Below are 24711 nucleotides of genomic sequence, written 5' to 3'. Positions count from 1 at the left end.
TTTGTATTTTGGTTTGGTGTTTCTTGCTTGCTCTTTGTCTACTTCTTCTTGCAGGATCGGTGGCCTTTTATAGACCACCACGATGTTGTTGTTCTCCTCGGGCAGATTATAAGGGTGCCCTTCGGTGAGTCACCGAAGGGATGCGACATGTGCGGTGGTCCTACCATCTTCTGGAAGTTTTGGTTGAGGATGGCATCGTGTCAACAGTTGGATGGGGAACACAACGGCGGAGCAATTCGGAGTGGTTAAAGATGGAGTCATGGCAGCAGCTTACTAGGGAACATAACGGCGGAGCAGTTCGAAGTGGTTGAAGGCAGTGTCGGGATAGACCCTAGGGTTCACCATCCCTAGGGTTTCTGCTGGATCTTCTTTGGACCGTTGGATCTCTTCAGATCCAATGACTGAGATTTCTGGCGGTTGGAGATAGGGTTTAGAAATCCTAACTGGATTCGGGCCTTGCTGGGTCGGATCAGGTCTGGATCGGGTCTAGACCTAGACGGGGTTGTTGCTTCTTGAATTTGGGCCTGGACTTGGATCGGGTTTGTGTAAAATAGTCTGTAATAATTATTTGTAATTATTATAAAAATAAAAATAATAATAATAATAATAATAATATTGAAAAAAACGTAGTGTTCATAGTAGGTTTCGAGTTTGAGTCCTTATGAATACAAAAAATCCCTGTTGGAAGACTCATCAACTAAAATCAGGTATGCGGCGTAGAGCGTTTTGGATTAATCAAGACGAAACTTTGAAACCGAGAAAATAACAAAAAAAAAACGGTTAAAGCTTGACAAGTATGGTCAAAGTTTGCCTTGTCAACTTCCTTAACTACCATATTAGATTGTTGTGACCCAACTAATGGAGGTTAACGGTTGAGTGACAATTTTATTATTTTTCGATAATATTAGTAACTATTTTATAACGTTTCAAACTTTAGTAGTGAAAGAAGCAAAATACTTAAACTTTAATGGTCATTTTTCTAGTTTTCCCTAAAATATATTTTAGGAACCAAAGCAAGCAATTTCGTGCAAACACTTTCCCATGTTTTCCTCTTTTAAACCCTAGCGCTTGAAATTTCGGTACTGAGATCCAAGCTCTCCCGCAAATTGAAACTCTTTTATCTTTACTTGATATTTGAAAGTATTAATAATCCAATTTTAGCCTTTTCATTTCTGTTATTTTTATACAATTGCTTTGGAGTAAATCTGGTTTTTGGTATGTGGGAAAGATGATTGAAAGAAAGGAGAAGAGAAAAGAAACGGATGTTGAAAGAAAAGTAATCTGGAATTAATACCCATAAACTATTCGATAAAATACCTCTAACACATGACTGATTACTATAACACCTGAATAATCAACAGATTGTAGGCATCCCCCTGAACCAATTCTAAACCTTTGTAATAGATTATTAACCAACTCATTATGCTTCCTTTTGTATAACATGGTATTTTGGGGTATTGGACTTGGCTATTTAAATTGATTAGATTGGGAAACTTGGTTGCTAGCTTAACTTCTTCTTTTTTCATTTTTCTTTTGCAGGTCTTTGATCTAAACTAACTTTGCATGTGTTCTGTAAGCAAGTTTTTTACATTTTCATTCAGCAGACCTAGCTAATATTGGAGCTGCGTCCACCCCTTTTCTTCTTCACTTCCAAAAGTAGAAAACATGGATAATAAGGACGCAGCTCATGCCCATCTGTTGGATTTTCTCAAAGCAATTCCTCCGGTTGACTTTTGCTGTGTCTATGGCTCGGCTCTTCATTCGACCAATCCCGACAAGGTTCTTCTTTTTCACCATCACTCTGCACCTAGTTGCATTGCTTCAATTTTCTCTCTTTATCTCTTTTAACTTTTTTTGGCTTTCTAGTTAACAATGACTGATTACATACTTGGTGTTTCTGATCCCCTGCAATGGCATTCTGAGGTGAGACTCACATTTAAGCTCTGTCACTGCTATTTAACAATTCTTTACGTTGTGTTCCCCCCCCCCCCCCCCCCCAACAAAAACAAATTTTCATCTATCTAACCTATTTGTCATTCTCCCACCCAGAATGTAAAAATGAATATTGATCATTACGCTTCATGGATGGTGCATCTTGGAGGGGCAAAACTGGTCTCTCCCTCTCTATCCCTCATCTGCACATGTTCTATTTTATTTTCCAATAACTCAGACTACAGATTGTTGGTTTGTAGATTACTGGTGTTTCTGACAATATAGGAGTAGGAGTACACTTCAACCCATATGTTACTTGGAATAACAAGGTATTGATTATTAACAATATGAGATCTTAAGTATAGTATGATTATTGAAAGGGATTATAGGTGTATACTTTAAATCTTACATTCTCACACTTTGGCTACATTGCGGATGGCAGATGCTGAAATATGGAGTTGTTCGAATGAATGACTTGATTCAAGACATATTGAATTGGGAGAGCTTGTATTTAAGCGGTCGTTTGCAGAAACCGGTGTGTTTTCTTAAATGTGATTTTTTTTTTCTCTCCTGTATCCGTCTATTATATCTCCTTTTAAAAAAGTACTACTATAAAAATGGATACCATTTTCTAACTTATTGTGAACTGTCTTGAGAAGTTGTCTCGTGTTACATTAAATAACCTTTGTTTTCTCATTTTCCAAATGAAGGTAAATTATTTAGCTTTCTGTTTTTCCCCCTTTTGAGAAGCATATTCACCATTCATAATAGTATCCTATATAAGTTATGAGTTCTGTATAGTTGATTAGTATTCTTATAACTCTGTTTTGTTTAGGTAAATATTATTGTGGATAATTTTGATATGAAAATGTAAACTCAGTTAACCTTCGAGCTGCTGTGTCCGCAGCTCTCCTGCTCTTACCACCCAAGTTCACAGAGGTTTGATTTTCTGTTTTCCTCTTATAGATATCATATCACCATATTTATAACAAACTCCTGTTCATGTAGGAAGACCTTTATGCCAAATATTAGCGTTCATACATGGGTGACGTGCGTATGCTTTTGCAGAGGATCGAAATAAGGTAAAACTTAAGTTTAAAAAACAAATTGACGGAAAATTAGTAGGTTAGCTATTGACTGTGCAACTTTGCACATCAAAGTTGCAGAGTAGTTCACCGAAATTTTGAGTTATGAGCACTTTCAATTCTTTATTTGGTATGAAGCTATAAGTTCTAACAAGCAAACAATTCAATTCTTTTTTCTCTGTTTTATGAAGTTCTCTCACCATGATGACTGATGTCAAACCAACGAAACTGTTCACTTACCATTAGTGCCTCTTACCATCTATTCCCATCTTCTTGGAGAAGCCAAATTAACCCTCTGTTACCCCTTGGTTATGGTGATGGTTCTAAACCCTGTCCTGCTGCTTTAATCCTACAATGTGTTCAATTTCTAATCCATATGAAATGATTCCTAATCCTACCTGTGAACTATGTTACCTTGACTTTTCATGTTTCTTAAAGTATATGCATCCAAACATATTTGAATACATGTATGAGAGTATGATCCTCTAAATATATGGAAAAAATTCAATAAAAATGGGTAGACCTTGGTTGGACCACATTGCCCAACACTCACGTCTAAGTCCAAAGTAACATAGCCTATGAACACTGGATGGACAAGACCAGCTTACAATGTTTTTTTTTCCTATCTTGCGTCAGAAATTGATTTCCCTCTAGTAACTTTGTTGTCTTTTATTTATTTGTTTGTTTATTTTTCTAGTAATTGGCTACTGCTTCTTTATTCAATTTTCATTAATCTGGTATTTATTTGTTATGATGCAAGAAGGGTTGTGTTGATTCAGGTGAAGAAGATTGTACGAGGGCAGTTTGATTTATTCCGGTCCATGTATAAGACATTTCTTCAAGAGTATGAAGACAAAAACTTCTTAAGCTTCCCGTCATCTACAAATCAACTTGCAAATATATCTCAGGTTTATATGAATTGAATTCAATTTAGAGAACTAATTGGTCTCATTTATTGCTCATATGCTAAATAAGTTTTCGATATTCTTCTTCTTCCTCCTAATGTAGATAAAGCTTATAATTTGGTTTTATTTATTACTCATATGCTTAAATAAGTTTCAAACAAAACATCAAAGCGGTACCAGAAAAGGAAGTCCCTGCATTCTCTTTTATCCAAGTTTTTTTAATAGATAAAAATGAAAATACTAGAAGGCACCGAGCTGCGTTGCAACTCAAGTTCAAGGCTGACTTTTACATAACAAAGAACGACTAGCATCCTGGAGTTATCCTGTATGAATTAGTATTGCAGCCTGCATAGTCCAATTTACATGAATTTGGTTTTTCTTATTATTATTTTAGGTGTTCTTTAGGTTTGAGGTTGGTACTTTTATCTTTCTCTGTATTTGTTGATTTCATCTCCTAAAGGGAAAAAGGTGCAAATGGAAAATTTAAATGACATTTAACTTTTATGGAAAAGTTATCATATATTTCATGCCAGAGATTTGGAACTTTGAGATTGTATACAAGATTACATTTATTGAGACTATTGATTTTGATATATTCTCTGTTGAAATCAGGATTGTGGCTTAGCAGCGACATGCTAACGTATCTTCACTCCTCCAACTATTAGAACTGGAATGGGGATAAAGAAAGAAAGATGGAATTAATTCGTGAGTCTGGTAAGTGGTAAGTGTACACTTGCATGCTGCCTGTCTAGAGCTGAATGCATTACCTTTTCTGTTTTTGGCATAATACAAAATTAGCCCCTAACTTTTACTAATTGTCCCTAACGTTTGACTGAATAGCACTTTGACCTTTATCATTTTTTTGAGAACATTTTGATCCTCAACATTTCATTTTGGGGTAAAATGGCCTCTATTTTAGAGCATTAATCATTCGTTAACTAACGATTTCCATCCACATAACGTCCTTTACCCAAAATGAAATATGGGGGTCAAAATGTTCAAAAAAATAAAAGGATAAGAGTCAAAATGAACTATTTAATCAAATGTTGGGGAGCATGCTGCCTGTCTAGAGCTGAATGCATTACCTTTTCTGTTTTTGGCATACCAAAATTAGCCCCCTAACTTTTACTAAATAGTCATTTTGGCTCCTATTCTATTTTTGGAGCATTTTGGCCCCCAAGTTTCATTTAGGGTAAAATTGTCCCTAACGTTTGACTGAATAGCACTTGACCTTTATCATTTTTTTGAGAACATTTTGATCCTCAACATTTCATTTGGGGTAAAATGGCTCTATTTTAGAGCATTAATCATTCGTTAACTACGATTTCCATCCACATAACGTCCTTTTACCCAAAAGAAATATGGGGGTCAAAATGTTCAAAAAAAAAAGGATAAGAGTCAAAATGACTATTTAATCAAATGTTTGGGGAGTTGTTTTGACATATATGCCTTCTTTTTTTGCATTATACCTGCCACTAGTTAAGTTGGTGAAGTAGATAAATTCTGTAAAATAATTGACACGGTAATGTTACTGTTGTTTTAATATGAGCAGGTGAAGTTGGTAATAGCTATAGGTGGGGATTGGGTCAAGAGAAGAGCTGCACAATGCATGCAGAAGGTATTGAGGCGAAAGGTAAGGGTTTCAAGTGCAAGGCAAGCTATATCAGGTGTACTGACGGTTGGTGGTGTTAAAGCTGCTAGATATCTAACCAAAAAAATGTGCAAGGCTTGGAGATCATGGACATTGACATGAATTAATAATCCAAATCAGGGTTCCGGGAATGGGGATAAGGATGGCAATTTCACCCGGACCCGATGGGTTCCGACCCGACTCAGTCGGGTTGGTTTTTTATTTTAAAAATTTGGGTTTGAGTTTAAGGTGAAAAAATTCGACCTGACCCGACATAATATTATAATTATTCTTTATATATTTAGAGATAATTACAATAATACTCCTTTTTATTTTATTTTATTTTATTTTCCAGTTAGGTTGGGCAGGTTTAGGGTTCCATTAAGTGTTAGTTTGGTGGTTTAATAAGATTCTGTTGGAAATGCATCCACTCATATAAGGCTAAAAAACTTGATCATCCATCAGATTTTCCTTTTAAACTTTGATAATCACCATGTTCTGACTTGTTTATGATAAGATGCATGTAAATACAATTCTTGTTCATTTTTAAGTCTCTTTTAAAAGATTGGGTTCATTGTTTTGTCGGATGTAAAATCATATTTGATTATGAAACCCAAAAGTCAATTCTTTTTCCATATACAAATACAGGAAATAGAAAGATTTATATGCGAAGAAACCCTCAACAGCTGCTGATATTATGTGATTTCAGAGAAACAGATTCTAAGAAAATTGAAGCAGGTTGAGCAGTTTCAAAAATGAAAGAGAAGAAGAAGACACGTTTAATGGGCTCCTTGCATGTTGATTTAATTTGGCTGTGGAACCAAAGAGATTTCAAGGGTTGTGTTTAGTACTTATATTGTTAGTTTGGTTCTGTTTTAGTTCTTAAACTTTATTTTTTAAAAACTATACTTAATGTTTAGTTTTATTTCATTTAGTACTCGTTGTTAAAAACTTAACGGATGGGCTGACGTGGTATAGCTCTGGTAGACGGACGACTAACATAAACGGTGGATCACGAGAGAATGACAAGTCGACCAACATAGTCCTAATTTCAGGCCATCGAACAGTGACCATGGAGATCGGAGGATTAGAAATCGAAGAGTTCATCTTGATTTTTGAGGAGATTGAGGCGTTTCCGGTGAAATGAAGGTCTAAATCGCATTAAGGGGGTCGAAAAGGTACGGGTTGAAAAGTTTAGGTTTCATCGATCGACGGATGCGACGGTCGGCGAGCCCGACAATAATTTTTAATGATGGTGTATTAAAATGAAATAAAAATTAAATGTCAGCATGATTTTTGGAAAAAAATTAAAAGTTTAGTACTAAAACGGATAAAAATTTATAGTTTATGTATTAAACGCGTAGTTTACCCTTATATATTCAAAGGGTCATGGCTGGATCGTATCCGAAATATTCGGAGTTTGATACTGTTCATCAGGATGCCTCATATGGATATGTCATGGTGAAATCTTGTTATCCATTTCCAGTACAACGGAATGTCGTGATGTTCATGAAGTAGCCGCAGAAGAAAAGAGAGCGGTGAAAGCGATCACTGCGCATACCTAAGATATAATTCGGCACCACCGAGCTTACAAACATCACAAACGAGTTGGTTGAAAGAAGGGAGACGTAAAGACGAAAAGAAATAGTAGAATGGTCCCCTAAGCTGGCTTTCCAAACAATGCAAGCATAGACACCGCTTGTGCAAGGAAAGGAAGGTAAGTGATGAGTCCAGCTATGGTGTAAGCAGAGGCTCTATAGGCATATGGGAAGTTTCTCGAACAAAAATGAAGCGCTCTTGGATGAAAGCCGGTACGGCATCATTGGAAGAAAGAGAAGAGGCAGACGGTGAAGATAACGAAGCTAAGACGATTGGTGATGCCTTGCATGTGACTTTGGGGTTCATGAACATCGTAGCCATCATAATGCCATGACAGTTAGGACTACAAGTCTCGAAAGAAAAAGCTCGGGTGTACGCCTAATGTTCTTGAAGTTACGACGCATGAGAATCCAAATCTCTGGGAAGAAGGAATTGCAAATTTGGGACCCAAGGGATGAACTAAGGTCTTTGGAGCAACATCAGGAGTTAGGTAATCATTTTCATTCACGGTATAGTCGCTGCTGTGAGGCGTTGGCGTTCCTGGAAGGATATCACTCGAGTACGTGTAATATCCGGGGGATGAACTGCATAATTCCATGGAAGAACTTCAGTCTTTTATCTCTAAAATTATAAACTTTTCCTCTGAACTTTCAAATTGCTTAAAAATACAGTTTTACCTCATCGGGTTCGGAGCTTTTTTATCGGTACGTTGCCTTGTTGGGGTGAAGATGAGTTGCTGCACTACTCCAACGTGGTTAGTACTCCATGACCTTGATGTATTATTGTAAGGGCTTCTCAACTATGATCATCCAAATCAGTTGCTGAATCTTCTCTTGCTTGCAACGCAATGCGCCAGTTGTTTTTCCTACGTTAGCACTCCCTTCCTTCTGATGCCGTTGGCCACGGTTAGGTGGGGGTGGTGTTGGGGAAGCTGTTGAAACAGATTTGTTCTTCTGTCAGTTGTGGTTTTTTCGTCCCGTTCTCGCAAATTCAGCAACTGCCTCGACTCCGAATTCAGATTGATCATATTCTTGAATCACATCAATAAGGAACTCTATTGCACTTTCACCCTTGGGAACCTTTCTCCCCATCCGACTAAGATGTAGAGTGACATCTTGCGGTGATCCTTGATACATGAGCTGGCCACGAGCAAGGAAAATCATATGATCAAGGAGAAGCTGGATTCTAGATGAGGGCTGATGAATCGTGAGGATCACGGTACTACGGATCTTGCAATGTCCCGCACCTTCTCGATTACACTGTAAGCACTAGTGGAGTCTAGACCTGAAGTTGGCTCATCTAGGAAGAGCAAGGATGGTCCATGAATTATATCGACACCGATCGAAACTCTGCGGCGCTCTCCACCAGACTCCTCTAGTCCCAGCATCACCTATGTAGGTATTCCACGAGGACTACAGGAAATGAAAATAGTGGATTTATTTTTCAGGCTACAATAACATGGTTGAAACTGTAAAAGGGAACTTACTGTCAGTCCAAGCTGATCAATCAAATTCTCGACACGCTGCCTCTCTCGATCCTCGAGATTGGCCCGAGTCGGAAATCGGCAGCAAACATCAGTGTCTCGTAAACAGTAAGCATCGGAAAAACCTATCGTCTTGCATAATATAAGCTGAAGTCCTTTTAATCAAACTTGGACTCATTGCAATCCCATCCAAAGACACCCTACCCTTAAGGCTTCCACTAGCAATACGGCCAGCCAAAGCATCCAGCAAAGTGGATTTGCCTGCACCACTTGGCCCCATGACCGCCGTGATGCAGCCTTTGGGTGCATAGCCAGTAATCTTATTCAACAGGTCCACCCTCTTGGCTCAACCATTTCCCTTCCACCTCCTTCTTCTTCGTTACAGTATAGGTAAGATCAACATACTGAAGCCCTGCAGTGAAATTCACAGGCTTGTTCCCTATATCAATCACTGTTTCTCGAGCATAACCATTTCTATAAGCCATTGTTTAACACCAGAGGGGAACCAATTTGTGGTTGATGAGGTGATGGGGGGAATTAAAAGGAGGAAAGACGATGAGAAAATGGGGGTTAACAGCTGGTTAGGAAGAAGGAGATAGTTCCAATGCTGCTGTCTTCAATGAAAAATCCAATTCTAGTAGTTTTGATCGAAATAAGAAGAGGGTTTCTTCTTGTATTCTTCATCCTCTGAATTTGTCATCATCATTCCATATCTTTGGATGCATGCAATATTCAGCAAATCAACCTTGCATTACTGGAACGTTTTTGAGTAATATGTATGTAGAAAATGTATAAACAAGTGATGGGTATTTTTTGCCCGATTTCAAAGTTTCGTCCCGATTAATATAAGATTAATTCGTGTCGGGCACCTAATTTTTGTGAGTGAATTTTCTAACAGGAGTTTTGCACGTATATAAGGATTCAAACTCAAAACTTATTAAAATAATATCAAATTACTTATCATTTAAACCGATCCGTTAGTAGTAGTTGTTTTGATATCTATGTGTATATATATTAAAATTAGCTAACCCTATTCTCATATGTAATAGGTTGAGAGCAGCTTCCGTGGAAGACCTCCGGCTATCAGAATTATGAATTATCCACCATGGGACTCGATCCTACGACCACAAGGTTAAGAGCCTTGCGTTCTACCAACTGAGCTGGACGAGCAATTCATATCTATGTATATTCTTATAAATTAATAAATCTACTTTTGTTTATTAGCATCATAACCTTGTTTCCTAAATTATATTTTTGTCAAAATCAATGTGAAAATGATTGCTTGAAATTTTACAAAAATGATTTGGATTTCAAAAGGCGGTTATCCAAAATGAATACCACCGAAGGTAGACTTCTACGGTGTTAAACGGTTAATTCAATTATCGATTAAATAAGATTTCTATTAATTGAATTAATTAATTTTTTCTTTAATCGTTAATTGAATAGATTTTTTTTGAAGATATTAATCAAACCGAATTAATTGATCAGAATAACCAAATTTTTTTAATAAATGTTTTAGTTTAATTAATTTGAGTTTAATAGAGATATTTTTATTTAAGTTAAATTTTAATTAAATCTTAATAATTTAATGTGCCTAGTGTGGTGAAAACATAACTGAATTTTAATTCTTAATGGCTTGAGCTTAAAATATGTATTTAATATATATAATATATTGCACGAACCCTAGCGACCTCGGTGATAAAAGAATTGTTGTTATTCCTTGAGGTATCGAATTCAAACACCAGGAATGTTAAGGGTACGAGCGTTTAATATCAAATAGTTAAGAGTTATCTTTGAACATATATTATTTTTGTACTTATCCCAAATTAATTTAGTGACAAATTATTTCAATTAAATTAATTTAGTTCGGTCGATTAATTTGATTAAAATAAAAAAAACTTGCCCAATTTTCTGGGTTTTACTTTTTTTTTAAGAATTAACTGGGTTTTACCTTGGTAAATGTATATGTGCCATAAGACCTATATTCTAAGGGCCTTCTAGTTTACTTGTAATTGCCAAAGGGCCAATTAACCCACTCGGAAAAATCCAACAATGAAATATTAAGGACCAAACATTGCCCATACGCAGTGCCGTTTGGAATCCATTAATTATCGAGTGATTAAATATATTTATGTTACTCCGTTTTGAATAAATTCAACTTTCGAAATATAATATCTTTTTACTTAATCAAACACAAATACCAATCACGACTAACATGCATCGCTATTTCCTTTAAAATCATAATTAACTACTTAACAATAAAAAAGATATAAAAATTTCAATTAAATAATTTATACAAATAATAGATATAAATAAATACTATTATTGACGATAAAAAATAATATCATCAACATTAACATAAAAATTAAAAACAAATAATAAGATAACTAAATAAATATCATATACATATTTGGAAATACGACATCATCTAATTGTAAAAAATTATACTGAAAAAATAATGTCGGAACCGTCTTTCGGTGGGGCCCAGAATTAGGCTTCGACTTGGATGAATTGGGTTAGGAGTCGCCACCGATTATTCATTTAAAAGTAAATAGGTTGACCGGATACCTTATTTCTTACCCGATCTGCGTCTTTACCAGTGATATGTCAGATTCGGGAGTCGGTTACAGTCAAGGAAGGGTTAGCACCCTTGAACTGCCCTTTCGGTACTATGTAATTTCCAGTTGTCTTAATTAAGAAAGTTGTACGTTAAATTAAAAGGTAAAATAACGATCTGAATTGCTTACCTTTGATTGATTAGAAATTTCTCTACAAAGTTAACACGTTAGAGGAAATAAAAAAATTGAAGATGTTAGGCAAAAATAATAATAAAAATAAAAATAATAAACCAATACTTAAAAATATGATAAAATAATAAATAAAAAAGAATAATAAAGAATAATAAAAAGGTAAAGAAATCACAAATGGTAAGTTTCTAAACAATAAAATAATAATAATAATATGAGAAGAGGAAAAATAATAATAATGATAAAATAAAATAAAATTGGAGGACCAAATTGAAATAGATTAGAATTAATGGATTCTATTGGTATTTAAAAAATTGAAAATTAAGGGATCAATTCGCAAAAATGTAAAAATAAAAACCGGGATTAAATCGATTAAACTGAAAATTCGGGGATCAAATTACACCCTGGGGACTAAATTGTAAAGCGACTCAAAGTTATAGGGACTACGGAGAGGATTTAAAAATCCTCTATTTGCAATCCGATCCCTCGTATATAAATGGGCCAAAACACCATATCACCTTCATTTCTCACATTCCAACGAAAATCCTTCTCTCCTCTAATGAGAGAAGTTCTCAAATTCTCTCAGCCAACCTTTCTCGGCCATCGATCGCTGCCGCTTCCGGCCACCACTGGCGGCAGCCGACAAAATATAAACCACCCACAAGGCTCTCCTTAACCCCGTTATCCCAGATCTGAGCACCAAACCTCACAAAAAGACCCCAAGCAACGTAAATCTACGCCCGAAGACCCGACTTTTTACCTTCGCCGATGGTGACTCCTCGGTTCTCTGGTTTCCGACGCGGTCTCTTGACTTTGCTTTGTTTTACATTTTGCTTGGATTTTTGCGGGGCTTTGGCCTTTGGTATTTTTTGTGGTTTCGGTTTTTTGATGTTGCTTTTGGTTCTTGGTTTACTCGTGGGTTCTCTCTTGTGCGTTTGGTTTTTCGATCTGGTTGTGTACTGTTGATATCTTGGTTTAATATGTTTTGTGGATGCTGTTCTCTGGTGGTGCTTTGTGCACTGTTGATGATTCCCCCTGGTTCCGTTCTGTCTGGGGGTATTTATACCCTCTCGGCCGGTGAACGTTGCCGAACATCACGGGATGGGTCAGTCCCGTTTGGTGTTCGTGGCACGATTCTCGGTATGTAGGATACCCATTTTTCGGGCTGTTGTTGCGAGGATTCTAGCTTCGGGTACCGGGGATCTCGGTCGGTGGATGATTTACAATCTCGTCTTGCATTCCAGAACGTTCTGGGACATTCCTGACCGTTGGATTGGGTCAGATCCAACGGTCTGGATCTGGCTGCGCATTTGTGATGATATTTGGGGCTTCAGAACCCTTTATCACCCGATTTCCGTTGATCACTGCTTGATCTAACGGCCATAAGTTGTGCGGCGCTGGGACTAAGTTGAGAAACCCTAGACACTGCTGGGATGGTTCAGGCCCAACTCTTGGACTATTCGAACCTCATTTTGGACCCTGAACAGAAAAATAATAATAATAAATAATAAATAAATAAATAAATAAAAATAAAAACAATTTTGAAAATATATAATATATTAATTTCTAAAATATTATTTTAAAAACTATATATTATATGCATTTTCCAAAAAGATTTTTCAAAAACTATATAATTTATATATATTCCAAAATGTTTTAAAAACTATATAATATATATTTTCAAAAATGTTTTAAAACTATATATTATATTATTTTCAAAATGTTTTAAAATTATATAATATATATATTTTCAAAAAATTTTAAAAACTATATATTATATTAGTTTTCAAGATGTTTTAAAAACTATATAATATATATATTTTCAAAAAATGTTTTAAAAGCTATATATTATATTAGTTTTCAAAATGTTTTAAAAACTATATAATATATATATTTTCAAAAAATGTTTTAAAAACATATATTATATTAGTTTCAAAATGTTTAAAAACTATATATTATAAAATGTTTTTAAACATGCTTGTCAAAACTATATTTATATATATTAAAAATGTTTTCAAACTATATAATGTTATAATATATAAAAAAATGGGACGAAATGAGTGTCTACAAATAAATAAATAAGATACTGAAAAAATATATAAAACGATTCATAATCTTACGAGAAAAATACTAATTAAAAAGAATATTTCAATTAAAATTCATTAATATGCACGAGATTTACAAATGGATAAGGGGACAAGTGGGTAATTACTCCCTAAAAATTTTAAATTAGTATATATTTTAAATGATTTTTTATATTTTAATAAATAATATATTTTCGTCTCTTATAATTTTATAATCTTTTCTCTTAAAATCTTAAAAATTTATCGCCCTAATATAAGATTAACGAGATGAGCTCGACTCAATAAGGGTATGTAAAAAGATCCGATTCGATTGATCTGATCCTATCAAAAAATTTATATATATGATCTTTTTTTTATTTTCGGATAATTCAGATCGGATATCCCAAAAATTTCGAATAATTGAATAGAATATTGATCGAATAAATTTTAATTTCGGATTATAAAAAAATCCAAAAAAATGCGCTATTAGATTTTTGGATAACTTTAGCACAATAAATGAGTAACCCACTAACCTATTAAAGTCCTAAGTCAATAAAAATTAGTACATTTAATTATTTTTTTATAGAAGCTGCCAATTTTATTGAAAATAAAAAATATTCAAATTACAACGAAGGTTTACAGCCATAACTGTAAACATATAATAAGAATATTTTCTTAAACACAAAAAAACTAGCTATTTAAGAATATTTAAAAAGTAAAAATTTTAATTATTTATTGTGAGGGAATAATTAGATATATACATATAATATAGTAGAGATATCTAATGGGTTATATCAAATCACAAAATATAAAATATAAAATTAATATTTTGTCAAATTAGATTTTATATTTGAATTTGGATATCCAATTTTTTAGATTAGATACAAATCAATAATTTAATTATTTAAAATTTTCACATATTTTCGGATGGGATTTAATATATGAATTTACATACCACTACGATTCATATTTCTTGCTGCCCACGATCCAAGTACCCAACTTAACTTTCGAACGATGACATTTTCCAATCCCATTCCTTATTTAACCCTCCAGGTGACGAAATGATACAAGGACAAAAATGTCATTCCACCATAAAACCCTCCATGTTAAATAAAGCCCACCAATCACATTGGCTAAAACCCTAGCACAGCACCAATCTTCTAAGGCTTTTTCATTTCCATTTCCATTCCCACCTTCATGCTGCTTCCGTTCTCCACCGTGCTTTACAGCGCCGTGACCTTCACTCCGCTTCTCTCCGCTTGCATATCCGTAGGTTCTCTTTCTCTTTTTTCTTCCGTCAAAATTGATGTATTTTATTTTTCCATTTCATGCTAACTTATTTTACGACTTGATTTTTCTGTTCCTCAATGGGAGAGCGTTGTAGGGTTTTAGCCAGCATTTTATGTTTGGAGGTCAAAGATTTTACGGGTCGTAGTCTTTAGTTCAAATGATAAGAGAAAAAGCTTTTCGGACTCTTTTTGTTGTTGGATTTATCTGTTTAGATTAACTTGGATTGCTTCATCTTTGATTAGTTTAACAACAACAACAACAAAATCTAATTCCCATATGCAATGAGGTAAGGGGAGGTAGGGTAGTAAGCTGTCCCAACGCCAGGTTGAGAGTAGTTTCCGTGGAAGACCTCCGGCAGTCAGAAAATTAAAAACATAGATAAAATGTAAAGCATGTATAAATAAATACATAAATACATAGTTGAACAATATTCATATGCAGTCATAAATATCATTAATATTATATGCGCGTTTGAAATGGGAAGTAATTTCTTGTAAATAAGTCTATGCGAAAAAATCTCTGCATATAGACATAAACGTAAGACCCGACTAAATTTAAAAGTGAAGAGAATATTACACAGAAGTCCACGATAGCAAGCCCAGTTCTAAGCCTTCATAAATACCAATAACAGAAACGTATAAAAAGTAGAATTCATGAAAATTACTACAAAGACATTAAAAGAAGACAGAGATTATACATCCTAGAGATGTGACCCACACTACTCGACTATCCTAGTCTTTAGTCTCCATACTTTCCTATCAGAGATCATGTCCTCGGTAAGGGCTAAATTCATCAAATTAGATCTCAAGCAGTCTTCCCACTTCCGCCTTGGTCGTCCTATCCTTCTGGCACCGTCGACTGTAATCGACTCTACCCTCCTGACCGCATCCGACGGTAGTCGCCTAAGGACAAGCTCAATTTTTCAGAAACAGGCACCACCTTAAGGACATCCTAATAGTAGAGTTTGTTGTCATATCCCACAGAGTCCTACCGCATGTCCATCGAATCATTCTCATTTTTGCAGCCTCTATCCTCCTTACATGATCCTTCTTGGTTGTCTAACATTCTGATCCATACAACAACGCTGGTCTTATTGCCATTCTATAAAATTTTCCCTTAAGTTTTATAGGCATCTTCTTGTCACACAAAACTCCAGTAGCAGCCCTCCACTTTAGCCATCCCTCCTTTATAAAGTGTGTTACATCATCATCTACACCCCATCTTTATGTATCATAGACCCTAGGTACTTGAAACAATCCTTTGAGGGGAGAACGTGTCCTTCTATGCATACTTCTACATCTTCATCGTTTTGGTCTCCACTGAAGTTTGAACATAAATACTTTGTCTTTTCAATATTGATCCTTAGACCTTTTTCTTCCAAAGCAATCTTTCAGGTAGTCAGTCTATTATTCAACTCAGATTTTGTTTCAGCAACTAGGACAATGTCGTCAGCGAAAAGCATACACCATGGTACACCGTCTGGTGTCGCACAATAGATGTCGTCCATAATCAAGGCGAAGATGTAAGGATTAAGAGCCGACCCCTGGTGGAGTCCGATTTCCACCGGGAATGACTCAGAGCTCCCGAATTATTATAATTTTAGACTATAATTTTTTTAATACTTATGAGCGTTTCTGGACTATCTTTATTAATCAAATATGAAATATTATTCTTCCTGTTCTTTATGATGAGATAGTACTGTATATGTGGACTTTGTTGTAATTGGCTATTGAAGTTTGCTCGTGTTTCTTATTCTTGTTATAGTTGACTGGAAATGCAAAGACATCATTGGCTAGCTCTCCTCTGGTCAGATGGGCATCCTTGGCTAGACCATTCAGGTATTTTATTGTTTCTTCTAAATAGATTCATCTCAATGGCTTATTATTTGCTAAGATATTGTCATTTCTGCATTACAGCTCAAGACCTGTTGGAAACGATGTTATCGGTATTGACTTGGGTACAACCAATTCATGTGTGTCCGTGATGGATGGAAAGGTAGATTATATTTATATTTGTTGAAGTATGTATTTTCTTTTGTGTTTTGGGGAAAATGGAACTATGTTACTCGGATTATTATCTTGCAGAACGCTAGAGTGATTGAGAATTCTGAAGGAGCTAGAACCACGCCGTCTGTAGTTGCCTTCAACCAGCAGGGGGAGCTAATTGTTGGAACTCCAGCCAAACGTCAGGCTGTAACCAACCCAACAAACACATTGTTTGGAACCAAACGTCTGATTGGGAGACGTTTTGATGATGCTCAAACACAGAAGGAAATGAAGATGGTGCCTTACAAGATTGTTAGGGCCCCTAATGGGGATGCTTGGCTTGAAGCCAATGGAAAAACTTACTCCCCGAGCCAGATTGGTGCATTTGTTCTAACAAAGATGAAGGAAACCGCTGAAGCATACCTTGGTAAAACGGTGACTAAAGCTGTCATCACTGTTCCTGCTTATTTTAATGAAGCACAAAGGCAGGCGACCAAGGATGCTGGGCGGATTGCTGGGTTAGATGTTAAAAGGATTATCAACGAACCAACTGCTGCTGCACTTTCCTATGGAATGAATAACAAAGAGGGTATCATAGCAGTATTTGACCTTGGAGGTGGAACTTTTGATGTTTCTATATTAGAAATTTCTAATGGGGTTTTCGAGGTATGCTTGTTTTTCTTTACATGATTTGTTCATTGCTTTGGTAAATTGATTCACTTAGAGAGCATTTTTATCAGGTAAAAGCAACAAATGGAGACACTTTCTTGGGTGGAGAGGATTTCGACAATGCACTATTAGAATATTTGGTGAGTGAGTTTAAGAGAACTGATAACATTGACCTCTCAAAGGACAGGCTTGCCCTGCAGAGGCTACGAGAGGCAGCTGAAAAGGCTAAGATTGAACTTTCATCTACATCCCAAACAGAAATCAACCTTCCATTTATAACTGCTGATTCTTCAGGAGCAAAACATTTAAATATAACACTAACCAGATCCAAGTTTGAGGGTCTAGTCAGCAGCCTGATTGAGAGAACTAGAATTCCATGTAAGAATTGTTTGAAGGATGCTGGAATATCCATCAATGAAGTGAATGAAGTATTGCTTGTTGGGGGAATGACTCGTGTCCCCAAGGTGCAAGAAATTGTTTCTGAAATTTTTGGAAAGTCTCCCAGCAAAGGGGTTAATCCTGATGAGGCAGTTGCAATGGGTGCTGCTATTCAAGGTGGTATTCTCCGAGGTGATGTTAAGGAGCTGCTTCTGTTGGATGTAACTCCTCTGTCACTTGGAATAGAAACACTCGGAGGAATTTTCACTAGGTTGATCAACAGAAATACAACCATCCCTACGAAAAAATCACAGGTTAGTAGTATGATACATTTTGTATTGCATCAGATATATTAAAATCGGGATGGTGCAAGAATTTCACCGGTAGTGTCTAAAATTCTTCCAATAGATATTGTGTGAGAGCAGCTTAATATATTTTCTAGCCTGCAACAGAATATTTACATAATGTTTTAACAATGCACACCTGTTTGCTAAAATGGATCTTACCATTTTTGTGTATGCAAGTATTATTGCTGTTTCAATCGATAGCTTAGTGTTTTTGTGAGCTGGTATTATAGAAGTTTAATTTGTCAAGCATCCTCACAATTTACATCTTAAGAGGTGTCGGGTATCTTTTCGACAAAAAATAATACTAGCTTTTTTGATTTCAGGTTTTCTCTACTGCAGCAGACAACCAGACTCAGGTTGAAATAAAAGTTCTTCAAGGTGAACGTCACATGGCAGCCGACAATAAGATTTTGGGGGAGTTTGATCTTGTTGGTATTCCAGCACCTAGAGGCTTGCCACAAATTGAAGTCACATTCGACATAGATGCCAATGGGATTGTAACTGTTTCTGCCAAGGATAAGGCAACGGGAAAAGAACAGCAAATCACGATCCGATCATCTGGCGGTCTTTCAGAGGATGAGATTGATAAGATGGTGAAGGAGGCTGAATTGCATGCTCATAAGGATGAGGAGAGAAGAGCTTTGATTGACTTGAGAAATAGTGCTGACACGAGCATATACAGTATCGAGAAGAGCTTGAATGAGCACAGAGACAAGATTCCAAATGAGATTGCATCAGAGATAGAGTCTGCATTGGCGGATTTGAGGAAGGCAATGGCAGGGGACAGTGTAGATGAAATCAAGGCTAAAATGGATGCTGCCAATAAGGCTGTTTCAAAGATTGGAGAGCACATGAGCAAGGGTTCCGGTTCCGGTTCCGGTGGTGATGGTTCCTCTGGAGGGTCGTCGGCTGATGATCAGACTCCCAAAGCAGAATATCAGGAGGCCAAGAAATAGAACACATGGTAGCTGACATTATGTTTCATCCAATTATTAATTTGATCAAATGATTCAACATTGTTTTATAGATGTTAACATAAAAAAGAAAAACTCAAGCAGCAGGATTGTGGATGCAATCCTTGGACTATTTCGATTTACATGTCAAACGTGCAGTTTGCCCATGCTTCCATATTATGTTTTGTATGTCATGAATGACACTTCTATTTGAGAATGAAGTTGACACAAATATATGAATATTCTTTGTGTAACAAAAATAAGTACTCAAACTATATATTTTTCGTGGTGCTCAATCTTCTTTCTAGTCAATCTAGGTGTTTAATTTTTAGGTGTCTTGATTGTAACGACCTTTAAAAAATTTAAAAAAATAAAAAAATTATATTTAAAGAAAATCTTAATTTCTCTTAAATAACAAAAAAGCTTCGAATCCCTAAAAATTCTAAATCCCTAAATTTAACCCGTTGAATCTTCATGTTTCAGTAGATTTTTATGGGGTTATTGATTGTCGGATAGAGGTTCAACGGCAACAAATGTAGGTGGTCGGCGTGAGCTTAGGTCTTGAAATTTGAGTTTTCAAAATTTTGGTTTTTTTTTTAAAGTTTTTTGAAAATTTTGGGGTTTTTTAAAATATAATATAATTTTTTTTATTTTAAATAAAACTTTCAAAAAAACTAAAATGTGACACGATTCACTTAACTGACTTTTTAACAATCGTTACAGACGAGGTACATAAAATGATAATGTCTGTAACATTAGCCAACTAAATGACGAAAAAAGTTTAGACACCACTTTAAGAAAAACAAGTTATAGTTTGAAAATTTATTTTTATATCAAACTTTTAACACATTTTCTGTTATGAGGCCCCTTACCGACTCTTCTAATTCAGTCGAGCTCGATCCCTAATTTTATTCTTGGAAAGCCAAAGAAACTGTAATATAATACCAATGGAAAACATCATCCAGTATGAAACAATTTGCACTGTAAATAGAAAATAACACGCAATACAAATTTCTTAGGGCTCTTGACAGCATCATTAAGTTTCAATCAACACTGGGTGCACCAAATCTTCTAATGTTAGAACATGTTCCCCGAGGGGCAATATCCTTTCCCCTTCTTGGTCCACAATGCTAAGGTGGATACAAGGATTTACTAAAATGCTTGTTTCTGTGAATCCGAATGAACTAGTATGCACGCGATCGAATGCAATTAATTGCTTCTCTGGAGTTCCCTCAAAATTTTTCGGCGCTCTGGAGAACAACATGATGACATGGCTTCCGTCCATATCTCCTACATTAGCTACCGATATATGCACGTAGAATCCCAATGAATCACATGATGTCACCTCATCGACGCGTATATAATCGAGTTCTCGTCTCTGGTGCAATATAGTCTTAATTGAAGTGCCTGTCAAGGACCTGGATAAACTTAATTTTCTTGGAGCATACAAGAGTTTGTGGGTGAAATTTGTATAGCTTAAGCCTCGGCCGAAGCCATAGACTCTATTTCCAGTGTAAAACCGGTAGGTTCTCCCTGGAAAACCACGGAAAGGATCAGCACGCATATGCATATCATTCATAGCAACCTTTGTAAATGATTCGGGATACCAAGTCATCGGAAGCCTTCCACCTGTTTTCACATATCCAACATCCCATTATTAGTTGCATTACATTCATCAAGACATAGCTGACTTGTGTTCGGCAACTATTCTCTCAATGCTGGATTTTCAACCACCAAATGCCATAAATAATGAACTTTAGATTCCATGCAGTGTTTAGATGCCAGTTAATGAATTGAGTGATAGTTAAGTGGCAACCAACCTGGGTTAAAATCACCAAAGACGACATCTGCAAGTGCCTTTCCGCCAGCTTCCCCAGGGTATCCAACCCAGAGAATACTTGCAACATTCGGGTTTCCTTCTGCAAACGATACATCAAGGGGTCCCCCACCGGTAAGAACAAGAATTATTGGTCTATCACTTGCTGCAGCAACAGAAGACACCAGGGCCATCTGTTTACCAGGAAGGAGAAGACTAACTCGGTCAAGATCTTCAGTTTCTTGGGACAAATCCAGCCCAGCAACTACAATCACAAAGTCAGCTTCCTTGGCAGTAAGAATTGCTTCATTAAACCTAGCATCAGACTCGCAAGGCACATCAGAGCAACCAGAAGCGAAAGATGCCTTCTTTACACAGCCTTGCAGTCCCTCAAAAAAGCTCTTTGGTTCACATGGAACACCTGCCATATGAAGGACATCAAACAATCATTAATACAAATTCCACGTCGTGTGAGAACTCTACAAAGTGTAGAAACCCAGTAACAAAGTGAGGTTAGCAATACTTCAATCAGCACTCTGGGTGATTCACATTCATTATGACTTGAATCAAATATTAGGAGACATGGTAAGGCCCGAGCAAGATAGTCTCCAGTAGCTTGCCATGTTACAATGCTTCATATAGCAGACAATCATTTATCTCAATTGAACAGTCCAAAAGTTAAAAAAGACTACGGAAGCTGATATAAACCTCCAAGAATTAAACATTATTGCATAAGCCATACCTGTGTAGCCACCACCCATATTGCTTATGTTGTTAGCCATTGGACCAATAACAGCTAAGGAAGAAACAGCATTTCTATTCAGTGGCAGGAATGTTTTATCGTTCTTCAGCAGAACGATTCCCTGCCTTGCTGCTTCAAGTGCCAGCATCTTGTGCTCTGTGGTACAAATGTCTTGAGGTCCCAACTCCCCAAACTGCCCATTTCTGGGGTCTCCATCAAACAGCCCAAGACGGAGTTGAACCGAGAAAAGATTCAGAAGGGCTCTATCAATGTCTTTTTCTTGCAACTTCCCTTCCTCAATTGTATTCCGAGTATGTCGAACGAGATATGTTCCACAGTTAATATCCATTCCTACAGACAACCAACTTAATCTTAATCCTTAAAATGAACATTCCAATGGCAGATCTAGCCAAAATTCATTAACCAGGAAACCTGCTTTAAGAACAAGAGCAACAGCATCCTCGGGCTTTCTTGTGTAATTTTGGTATTCTTGAATCGTTGCCACAGCATCACAGTCTGAGGTGATATATCTGAATTATGCCACAAAAGGATCCCAGAAACGTTTAACGAGTACCAACCAATTAAGGTTGAATTTCAAAATTTTCATTTGTCAATGTATAAGCAACTACTAATTTGTTTTACCCTTTGAAGCCCCATCCATTTCGAGCTTTCTGTAAAAGATCTCCACGTGCACAAGCCGGCACCCCATCGACCGCATTGTAGGAACACATCAAGCAGTTCGCCTTACCTTGTTGTATACAACTACGAAATGGCGGCTCATATGAATCCTCCATATCTTGCTTAGTAACCTTCAATACAGATATAGTAGGCATATATTACCAAACTGCCTAAATGACTTCAAAAGGAGGCTTGTCACAAGTCAGAACTAACTATTGATTTAGAACAATAAACATAGATAAATCAATTAAAAAACATACAATCGGTTTGCAAAATTTCATATTCACAGAGATAAGTTGAGCTAAATTTATTTGAAATGGCACAAAACAGAGTTTCTGAATAAAAAAATGTAAAAGGGAAGACTTTACCATGGCATTGAAGCTGTATCTGCTGAAATTCATCCACTTCTCCAAGTCATACGCAATGAAATGCTTGCAACAAGCAGAATTCATAAGTCTATCATCGTCATCTTCATCATCATATCCTCCTCTAAGTTCCCTCTTTCTCCCAAACCTATCTCTGAGTTCTCTACTACCTCTCCAAGACCCACCCTGGAAACCATTCACAAATTCAACAGCATAAGCTGAAACAATCATGGGATCCTCACCAGGGGTCTCCTGCCCTCTTCCCCATCTGGGGTCCCTGAAAATATTAATATTGGGTGCCCAAAAAGTCAAACCAGCTTGTCCAACATTATACATGGCTTTGGCCTCGACACCTATGGCTAACCCAATCTTGAACCAAAGGGTTCTATTGAAAGAAGCAGCTGTGAGAAGAACCTGAGGGAAACTTGTTGCTGCTTTAACACGGCCATCAAAGGTAACTCCAGGGCCATTACTGGCAATCCCATGAAGAGACTCTGACCACCATTGATAAGGGGGAATCCCAAGTCTTGGGATTCCTGAAGCATTGTTGGACAATTGATGGATCTTTTCTTCAAGGGTGAGAAGAGAAATGAGAGATTGAGATCTGTCTGTGATGGACAGGGAAGTGTTGCAGAAGGGGTAGGAGTTAAAGTAGGGAGCTTGGCATGGGAACTGTGGGTTTGGGTCTGATGATGGGATTGAAATCAGTAAAGCCAAAACTTGTAAGAAGAAGAAGACAGATCTTTGTTGCAGAAACATGGGTGCTTTGGTACTCACTGCTCAGATTGACTGTCTGAGTTTCTTTTGTTTACCTAACAAGAGATCATTGCTGAAGCGAGATAAGAATGGTTGGTAGGTTTAAGCAGAACACCATGTGGATTTGGAGGAAGATTGAATTGGAATGTGGATGGTGAAGTTTTTTTTATTATGCATATATATCGTGTTATATATATACACACACATGAAGAAAGCTAAATTGGGTGCATTGTGAAATATACAAGTTCTGGTTGTTGTCATTTACTCTTTATATCGTTTTAAAAAATCTGCTGATAATCCTATTATTTGTCTGGGGGAGTGCGTTGGGCCTTTTTACTCATCATAAAATAATAATAAATTACAATTTTAATATTTATCGTAAATTATTTGTCAATCTAACATTATTTTGTATCACAAAATCAGAAAATATATTTTGTAGGAAATTTTATTCGGAAGACACTTTTTATAAGAATCATTTTTAGGTTACGTAACATGAAATGGTCAAAACTCTGTATCATACAATTGTGAAGGCATAATGCCAAAATTAACCTATCAACGTTTATTACAATGATAATTTTGTCTTATATTCTATTTTTAAAGCATTTTGATCTCTAATATTTTATTTTAGGATAATTTTTTTTTAATATTTACATAATAATTATTTGTCACTTATTCTTTTTTCTAGGACATTTTAACCATCAACGTTTTATTTTAGATTAAAAAATTCTTATTTTAGAGTATTAATTGTGTATTAACTAATAACTTTCATCTATAGAAGGATCCTTTTACCCCAAGGTGAAACTTTGCCAAAATGTTTTAAAAAATAATAGAGAACATAATAACCATTTTGTTAAATGTTGGAGAATATTTTTGGCATTATATCAATTGTAAAAGAACTGACAGTAAATTTACACAAACACTAATCACACGTATTCGTTTAGTTTGAATAAAATTTATATTATTTTTTCAAATTTTTATCTTTATTTTTTTATTTTTCTCATTTCAATTCAACTTTAAAAATTTAATCTTTTTGTATCATGTAAACGGAAGATGTTTTCTATAAAAAGCATCTTTCGTAAAGAGTTTCTTGTAAGAAGTATTTTCCACTTAAGTGACAAAAAAATGTATTAGATTGAAAATAATTTAGAATAAATGTTAAAATGAAAAATAATTTTCAAGTATATTTGAGTAAAAAAATAAACAAAAACAAAACCGTGTGTTGGGCTATGGGTTCGTCTTTCATGTGTTATTGTCTTCATATAATGTGAATGATACATAGCCAACACAC

At 35.9% G+C, this 24711-nt stretch overlaps 2 protein-coding genes and 2 pseudogenes across 2 annotated transcripts; 2 read left to right on the top strand and 2 right to left on the bottom strand.

Annotated features, from left to right (window-relative positions):
- The first annotated feature begins 1119 nt into the window (after positions 1-1119).
- On the top strand, positions 1120-5815 carry LOC120166905 (annotated as a pseudogene).
- A 1170-nt stretch (positions 5816-6985) lies between these two features.
- LOC120166927 lies at positions 6986-9119 on the bottom strand (annotated as a pseudogene).
- Positions 9120-14607: 5488 nt separating this feature from the next.
- Positions 14608-19139, top strand: LOC120166941 (heat shock 70 kDa protein, mitochondrial-like). The gene is made up of 6 exons (XM_039176094.1): positions 14608-14713; positions 16499-16572; positions 16651-16729; positions 16819-17385; positions 17460-18080; positions 18437-19139. Exons 1-6 carry the CDS (start codon positions 14642-14644, stop codon positions 19067-19069), a joined length of 2046 nt encoding a protein of 681 aa, XP_039032025.1. The 5' UTR covers positions 14608-14641; the 3' UTR covers positions 19070-19139.
- An 894-nt stretch (positions 19140-20033) lies between these two features.
- On the bottom strand, positions 20034-23583 carry LOC120166966 (probable beta-D-xylosidase 6). Its single transcript, XM_039176118.1, has 6 exons — positions 22671-23583; positions 22267-22433; positions 22057-22154; positions 21625-21975; positions 20887-21303; positions 20034-20695 (listed from the first exon to the last, which is right to left on the bottom strand). Exons 1-6 carry the CDS (start codon positions 23424-23426, stop codon positions 20103-20105), a joined length of 2382 nt encoding a protein of 793 aa, XP_039032049.1. The 5' UTR covers positions 23427-23583; the 3' UTR covers positions 20034-20102.
- Positions 23584-24711: the final 1128 nt, after the last annotated feature.

The sequence above is a fragment of the Hibiscus syriacus genome, unplaced genomic scaffold, assembly GCF_006381635.1.
Source record: "Hibiscus syriacus cultivar Baekdansim isolate YM2019G1 unplaced genomic scaffold, ASM638163v2 tig00111650_pilon, whole genome shotgun sequence".
Taxonomy (NCBI): Eukaryota; Viridiplantae; Streptophyta; class Magnoliopsida; order Malvales; family Malvaceae; genus Hibiscus; species Hibiscus syriacus.
The sequence above is the reverse complement of the archived record's forward strand: the minus strand, read 5'-3'. Positions and strand labels throughout refer to the sequence as shown.

What these genes read in the sequence shown, in the direction of transcription:
- LOC120166941 (XM_039176094.1), top strand. Translation starts at nt 14,642, where the DNA reads ATGCTGCTTCCGTTCTCCACCGTGCTTTACAGCGCCGTGACCTTCACT. An exon ending in TTCTCTCCGCTTGCATATCC is followed by an intron (nt 14,714 to 16,498) that starts GTAGGTTCTCTT and finishes TTCTTGTTATAG; the next exon opens with TTGACTGGAAATGCAAAGAC. An exon ending in TGTCCGTGATGGATGGAAAG is followed by an intron (nt 16,730 to 16,818) that starts GTAGATTATATT and finishes ATTATCTTGCAG; the next exon opens with AACGCTAGAGTGATTGAGAA.
- LOC120166966 (XM_039176118.1), bottom strand. Translation starts at nt 23,426, where the DNA reads ATGTTTCTGCAACAAAGATCTGTCTTCTTCTTCTTACAAGTTTTGGCT. An exon ending in TGCTCTTGTTCTTAAAGCAG is followed by an intron (nt 21,976 to 22,056) that starts GTTTCCTGGTTA and finishes GGTTGTCTGTAG; the next exon opens with GAATGGATATTAACTGTGGA. An exon ending in CTTTGGTGATTTTAACCCAG is followed by an intron (nt 20,696 to 20,886) that starts GTTGGTTGCCAC and finishes ATGTGAAAACAG; the next exon opens with GTGGAAGGCTTCCGATGACT.